Genomic DNA, 7,952 nt, shown 5'->3' with positions numbered 1-7,952 from the left:
CTCCTTACCACTTCCTGGTTAAATAAAGAAAAGACCTCATGGATGCCTCTGTGCCTGTACACTCCCATTACGGCATCCATAATGATATTTGGAACCTTTAAAAAAATTATCTATTTAATTCCACTTGTTATTATTATTATTATTTAAATTTGACCAGATAGAGATGAGAGAGAAAGAAAGAAAGGGAAAGCGAGAAAGTAAGCTGACAGGTCTGGGGCCCAAACCATGGTCGGCCATATGAGAATCTGGTGCCTTTAACAATCACATCACCTGTCGGCTCCAATATGTGGAACTTTTTATTTACATGCTTAATATATTGTAAGAGGAGAGACCAAGTCATATTCATCTATTTCTCTCTACTGTCTTTCAGTTTCTGGCCCACGGTTGACTATTCAAGACATCAGGGTGATTTGTAGCATCGACAGCAGAAATTCCCTACTGAGAGGAATTCTGCAAATAGATCAAAGCTGCTACAACTGGCAATAGGACTAGCAGTTTCTAACTGCTTCCACAGAAGTTATGATAGGGTTTGAAGTGATTGTGTGCTCCTTTGAGAGTCTTTTGTAAGGCAAAATTAATCCCTTAAATCTGCGCCCCTATGGGGGGCTAGAACTTTTGACTCAGGGCTTATGAAGACTTGTTTGCCTCCAGGACTGGAAGATTAGAATACTCAAGTGATGTGTCCTGGGTAGCCATAGTTTTGGTCATGCTGTGTTAAGTTAACTGAGGTTTTCATGTCAGAATTCCTGTCTGGCATGACTGCTCACTCCGTGTCACTCCTTGGTTTATCCCATGTCTTAAACTAGGCTCAGAAGGGGTTTCACTTACAGAAAGTTTTCATAACTGCCCTACATGTAACTGGTGCCTGGGGAGTTCTGTTAGGGATAGCTTTTGTCTGCCAGGTATAAAACTAAATTAATATGATATAGTTGAGTCCAGAAGGCTTAGCCTGTTTCTTTGGTGTTTTAAAGATCTTTCCTCACTCTCTTTTCACTGGCATTGTTGCGGATGAGAAATCTGCTGTCTTCTGTACCTCTGGAATTTGTTCATCTCTGCCCTGCTTTTTAAGATTTTCCTTTATTATTGATTTTGAGCAACCTGACTATGATGCATCTTAGTACAGTTTCTTCATGTTTCTTGTGTTTAGAAAGACTCATTAAGCTGCTTGGATCTGTGAACGTATGGTTTTCATTGAATCTGAAAATTGTTCAATCATTATTTAGGTTCAAATAATTTTTGTTCTCTTCCCCTTTTACCTGTCCTTTCATTTGGGGACTCCAGTTACACAGATATCAGGCCACCTGACACTCACTGATGATCTGTACTTTTTTCCTTTGTTTTTTTCTCTCTGTGTTTCATTTGGATAGTTTCTATTATTGTCTTCAAGTTAACTGATCTTTACTTCTGCAACATTTAATCTGTTGCTAAAGATATCCCAATGTATTTTTCACTTCTGACATTGTATTTTCAACTCTGCAAGGTTTATTTCGGTATTTCATATATATCTTGCATGTTTCTATTTAATGTTTTTTACACATGAAATGCAGTTGTAAAATTGCTTGTTTGCTAGTTTTAACATCTATGTCAGTTCTGAATTGGTTTTATTTAATTACTTTTTCTCCTTGTTATGGATTGCATTTTCATGCTTATTTGCTTACAGGGTAATTTTCCACTGGAAGCCAGCCATTCCTAATTTTAATTTGTTTGTTGCTGGTTGTTTTGTATTACTAGGATAGTTTACAGCTTTGTTCTAGGATTACGTAATTTACCTGGAAACTTGAACATTTTTGAAGGAAAAGAGTGTGGTTAGTTCAGGGCTCATTATTCCTCAGGATGGAGGCAAGACCCTTTGAGTACTCTACCCAGTGGACCATGAATTATAAGGGTTTCCTGTCTGGCTCTTGTGTGAGTGCCAAATTTTGTTCTCCAGTACTTTGAGGTGGTTCTTGTATTTCCCTCCATGCATGAGCTTAAGTCATTCTCTGTTGAATATTGGAGGGAATCCTCTGCACACTTCCATGGTTCTTTGCGTGACTTCCACCTCATTGGTTCTTTTTTCTATGAACTCTAGTCACCTTGATCTCCTCAGATTCCCAGCTACATCTTCTCAAAACAACAAGTCTACCACGCTCCCCTTGGGCTCTCAATCATTGCACCTTGGTTTGGAAACTCTCTCATGGCAGTGATCTGCGATACCACAGCAATCACGTTGTTTGTTTCTTATCTCTCAGACATTGTTCTCTGTCAACAAATAATGTCTCTGTCTCTTTCCAGTGAGTGCACATGGCCTATGGCAAAAAAGTCTTGCAGAAAAGCACTGTTTTGTTTATTTCTCTCTCTCTCTCTCTTTCTCTCTCTGTGTGTGTGTGTGTGTGTATGCATGTGTGCTACTATTCCCTGAAGGAAGGTAAATCTGGATCTTGTCACTTTGTATAGGCATCTTGGCTGGAAGTGAAAGTTCCTCCAGTTCAACTGTTTCTAAAGCTTCAGAATGGAGTTCTGTACTGTAGAACTTCAGAAATCATATTATCTAATGACGGTGATAAAACTAGTGCCAAACAATCAAAATATAAGTTTCCTATATAGATATTCAGTTGTGTGTGGCATTTACAATGTACAAATGAACTTCAAAAAGTTCATAAACAAATGTAATGAAAGTATAAATAATTTTTGTGCCAAAAATGGAAATATGTGCATAGATTCTTCATCATAATATACTTTTCTTTTAAAGAGAGATTTTTGTTATGGGGGGGTGCACTCATGGGAAAGATAGAGAGACAGAAAGGGAGAAATCACCCCCCTAACAAGGGTGGGTGACCACACCACAATCCCTTCTCTTTAATTCTCCTCTTGGGATCTTGGGTACACACACAGATGCACCAGGCATGAATTTTAAGCTACCAGGTCCAGGACTTGAACTGCAGTCGACTATGTGGGAGCCCAGCAACATAACCATTATGCCATCTGCTGGTCCCCATAATATACATTTTCTATGAGTTTTTTGGAAACCCTGTTATAAATGCAGTTCTTGCTGTCAGTACTACTTCCCAGGTTTTGTAGGGGAAAAAAAAAATCTCTGAATCCTGTGTGTTTGGGGCTGATGATTTGGTTATGTCCTGCAATTTGCCAATTTCCACTGCTTAAGTTGGGGCTAACACTGTCCCTTTTCAGGCTGGGCTTCTTCTCCAAAGTGTACTGTCTCTCAGAGCCTGATGGTTGAACAGAGTCCTCATATAACCTCTCTGTTTACTGTGGCCCAATTTCTAATCCATTAGGCATACTGCTTCATGCCCCATTTTCATCATAATCTTTCAAAACTCTGTTTCTTTGCCTTTAAACCTTATGCTTTGCATCGCACCGTTAACTAGGACAAAGTCAACTCACTTTGTCTCAGATGTCAGACCATAGTTTTTACTTCCACTTGCGGCACTCTACTAATCTGCCCTGGCTCACTTTCCCATGGTATACTGACTGCCAAGCCATGTGAGAGTCAGCGGACTTCTCAAGGCTGCTGTCCCTCTCCATAGGGCCATGTTTCAAATTTCCCAGTTCTCTGACAGTTCCTATTCATTTGGGCCACATGGCTACAGATTGTGTTTCCTTCTTCACTAAGCCTACATTGCTACTGTGCTCTCTCATTAAATGTGGATAGGTTAACATCCAAGTAGCTCTTTAATCTACCTTATTTTAAAAATAAACAGGCAAATAATAGACTTTGAAAATAGTCATCTTTCGAAGGGAAAATTGACTATACAAAGATATCTAGCATGTTTGGCTTCATAGCAAGTACAGATATATTCCTATAATTCAAATCCTAGGTTTTCATAAAGCTCAATTACAATAGAAATAATCCATAAATGAGAGCTGAAACCACATGCATTCACATTTTGGAACTCTTCAAACTACTATATATCCAATTGTTTTAGCAGTCAGCAACAAACAAAATTACTGTACAGTAAATGAGAAAAAGGAAACTTAAATCCATGTTGGCTATGAAAAATATTTATCATTTTGTTTGGGTTATAATGTCATTATGTTTTCTGATGCTCATAAACCAAGTAATGGATGTTTTAAAGTTTGAAAAGTGTTTTGGGTTATTTTGAAGATCTAGTTTGCTAGTCAATTTGTCACAGAGAAAGAATGTGCATGATCTTCTCATAAAGGGGAGTTATTGTTTCAGAGGATGAGGTCTATAAAAAGCTCTCTCCATGCAAAATTCTCATGTTTTACCACCACATTACTGTTTTTGTTGGGTCATAAAAAGTTAAGGACACTAAAGAAATTTCACTAAATTTTGACAGTGGCTATAAAAGCACATTATTAGAACTCTGGATTTCAGATGATGCTGTAGTGTATCCTACATTCAGCTTTTAATTATTCAAGATTTTTTTTTCTAAAACTGCCTTTTTAAAGGATTTCTCAGTTTGGTTTCTATGTAAGTCATTTTTAGTCTTCTTGAAATTAAAATAATTTTTTAGTATTTGGCTTAATGATAATCTTCTCAAATCTTTCCTAAGCATTATCGATCCCCATTTCCATGTAATGTGGCAAATTAATGAATTATGCAGTAGGTCATAATAATGTCACTGACTCCTATAAACACTGTGTACTTGCCTTTTTTTTTTTTTTGAGAGATTTTTACTATAGGGCACGTGCGCTCGCCAGACAGACAGAGAGAGACATTAGAGACAGAAAGCGAGAAATCACCCCCCAGGGGGGATGGTCACGCCGCAATCCCTTCTCCTTCATTCTCCTCTCGGGATCTTGGGTACGCACGCACACGCGCCCGGTGTGAGTTTTAAGCCACCGGGTCCGGGACGCGAACCGCGGTCGACTACGTGGGAGTCCAGCGACATAGCCATTACGCTAACTGCTGGTTCCCTGTGTACTTGCCTTTTGATACAAAAAGTATTCTATAAGTTTTATATACTTTTAGCAACACACAAATATTCCTTGGCAGTCCCTTCCCCTACCTGAGGACCATCCCATTTCTCTAATAGGATTATTGCAGAAAGTCATTGTTTCTTGGAAGTATGGGGGGAAAGAGATAAATGGGACTTGGCTTTTGCACTTAGTGGGCTTTCAGACCAGAATGTCTTCTAAAGAAAAGTCTTGGTAGCTCAGTAAGAACTCGCATGAAGAAACGAAAAAGTGGTAGCACTGATATTTACATTTCCGTTGGGTTTTAATGTGGTATGGTTCTTTGAATATCACATGTCTTTGTTCTGTTTTTAACATTTTTCTCTCTATTACTGACTTTGAGAAATTTGATTATGATGACCTTCATATTTTTGTGCTTGGGGTTCCTTAAGTGCTTGGCTCTATGAGTTCACAGTTTTCATTAAATTCAGAAAACGTTAACCATTATTAAATTTGTTGTTGTTTTCTTCCTATTTTCTCTCTTTTCTCATTATGGGACTCCAAGAATACAGATCTCAGGCCAATTTTTTTTTCTTTTTTCTCTGTATTTTATTATGTATAGTTTTCCATTGTGGAATTCAAGTTACTAATTTTTTCTTCTGCCATATTTAATCTGCTGTTCATCTTACTCCACATAGCTTTTGTTTCATATTTTCAACTCTAGAAGTTTTATTTGGGTCTTTTACGTATTTATCCCATTTTTATATAACTCTTTGAACATAGAGTTTAAAGGTTGAAGATTGACTTTAAAAATCTGCTACAGTCCAAGATCAGTGACAGTCCAAAGGCAAGTCATCATTTTAAAATGATTATGATAAAGATTTACATATTTCTCAAGGAAAATGATAATTAGTTAAAAACAAAACAAAAAATACCATCTTTAGATGGCACACTTAATTTGCTATCATCTAGATCTTGGTGCCTGAGGTCAGACTCAGGCCCACACCCAGAGCCACTTTCTCCTGACCTTCTAGTTGGGACTACAAGACAGGTTAGTCGGGTGAGACCTGCACATGTAAGTACCCTTGGTCACATACAGTGAAAACCCATTGACCTGGGACTTGTCCCCATCTTTGCCTTCAGTGCTGTGATGGTCTGTAGGAGGTGGAGCAAGGCAGCCAAGACCTCTATTTAGAGTTAACATAGCTGAGACACAATAAGGAGCTGTAATTTGCCCAGCCTCACCTGGTTGAAAAAGTTCAAGTGTCGGTCTGAATTGTGATTTGAGTTCATGTTTCCTAGAGGGAAGCTTAGCTTAGAGGGAAGTCAGATCAAAGAACTTCTTCAAGAAAATGATTTCCATGATCTCTTTCTTAGTCATGCTGGGCCATGCGCTGGACTTCTGTCCAGTATGTCTCTGATTTAAGGCTTTTCCCTACCAATCTCTGGTTGAAAGCAAGAGACATCTTTGCTTCTAGCCTAGTCCAACCTGAACTCTCGAAGTAGAACATTACAGATACCTTACGGGTGTGTGTGTGTGTGTGTGTGTGTGTGTGAAGACAAGGATGCTTGTTCCTCAGATTCTCAGGAGAAGAACTGGGCCTGCTATGCCTCAGTACCCTCCTTCATGGGAAGAGGTGTCAGCGGCTGGGCCTCAAGAGCTGATAAAGAAGGAAGTGTGGACTGTAGCCATGGAAACAAAGCACAGCAAGGAGAGCTGTGACCAAAGACTAACGTTGGAAGGTTTACTCAAAAGAGGAGGTGTAGGCACACTATAATACCAAGACCAACACGTGGCACTGGGCTTCTGAAAATTTCCTGTAGCATGTGTTCATATTAGCATCATTTGGAAGAAAATGAATGTCAAGGAAATGATTTATGAGTATCTCAAATCCCAGACTTGGATATTAAATGAATGGAAGATGGATGGCAGAAGTCCAAACTTTTTCTCTTGGCGTTCTCTCCACATGCCTTCATTCTTCTACGAGGCTACACTTTCATTTTTTTAAATGCAGTCAGGCAAGTTAGCCTATATAATTATTAGTGATCAAATATAAGAATTCTTTGCTATGGCAAATCCCTTTCTACCCATATGCAGAGTCAAGAGGATTTGCTGTGAAAATCAATCAGAAACATCATGCATTTACATGAACTCAAGGAAAAAGGCCCTTCTAATTACCTTCTCATCACATGTGTGCTTTCATACTTTTGTCAAAGATTAATAACAACATCATTCTTCTCTGTCAGCCCATAAATACAAGGGGTCCTTTTGTTTTGGGGCTGGTACCTGGTAAAACACTTTGAGGGCTCATCTGAACCTTTACACAAGGTGTGTGGGTATTAGCACCTTAGATAGTCAATGATGTCACATTGAAAAACATCAACATGTCACAGTCTCCCCTGAAAACGAAGTAGCACAGCTACACAAATAGATTGGAAAGCACTTCACAGCATCTTCAATGACTATACTCATATCTATTCCTCTGTATTTGTAGTGGTTTTGAAGGATCCCTAAGACCTTGAGAAGAATTTTTAAAATTAATAAATTTCGAAGTCCAACAGTTCAATATCACTGGTTTTCTCTAAAACCCTTAAAATCTTTACTAGAATAGCACTTCTCAGAATTAAACTTATATTGTTTTCTAAGGACTTGCTCATAGTTCCCAGTTTCTGTTTTATTATAATGAACTAGCCATACCTTCCAGCTCCCTGCTGCCAAGTTCTGCAGGGCGCCTGCTGCCCCCTCCAGCGTGTCTGGGTTTGAGCACTCAGAGAGCAGTGTGAGGTAGGGTTTGACTATTGATGGGTGCCACAGCATCTGGATTCCTTTGGGTGGTTCTGCACAGTCTGGAAGAGGTCCTACTCCATCCCACTGGTGGAAGAAAAATGAGAGAGTAAATAGCTTCAATATCATTATGCGTCCTACTATTGCCTTCTGCACACATTACAGACAAAACCACAAGCACAGTGTCATAACCTTTGGTGAGCGCCGATGGCCTAGAGAGTACTGCATCAGCAGTACAGTAACTGCCCAAACCAGGAGAGCCATTCCTGGCCACCATGAGCTTATGATTAAGGGGGGAAGGTGATGA

At 39.1% G+C, this 7,952-nt stretch overlaps 1 protein-coding gene across 2 annotated transcripts in view; it reads right to left on the bottom strand.

The window, feature by feature from the left end:
• The window catches only part of LOC102497482 (catenin delta-2), a 445,613-nt gene that overhangs the window by 141,661 nt on the left and 296,000 nt on the right, over nt 1–7,952 (bottom strand). For both annotated transcript variants that reach the window (XM_014585846.1, XM_014585847.1), the window contains exon 9: nt 7,559–7,732. In XM_014585846.1, the coding sequence (XP_014441332.1) occupies nt 7,559–7,732 (174 nt within the window). The remainder of the gene's footprint in view (nt 1–7,558; nt 7,733–7,952) is intronic.

The sequence above is a fragment of the Tupaia chinensis genome, unplaced genomic scaffold (assembly GCF_000334495.1).
Source record: "Tupaia chinensis unplaced genomic scaffold, TupChi_1.0 Scaffold000096_1, whole genome shotgun sequence".
NCBI lineage: Eukaryota > Metazoa > Chordata > Mammalia > Scandentia > Tupaiidae > Tupaia > Tupaia belangeri.
Note: the sequence above shows the minus strand (reverse complement) of the source record. Positions and strands in the feature narration are given on the sequence as shown.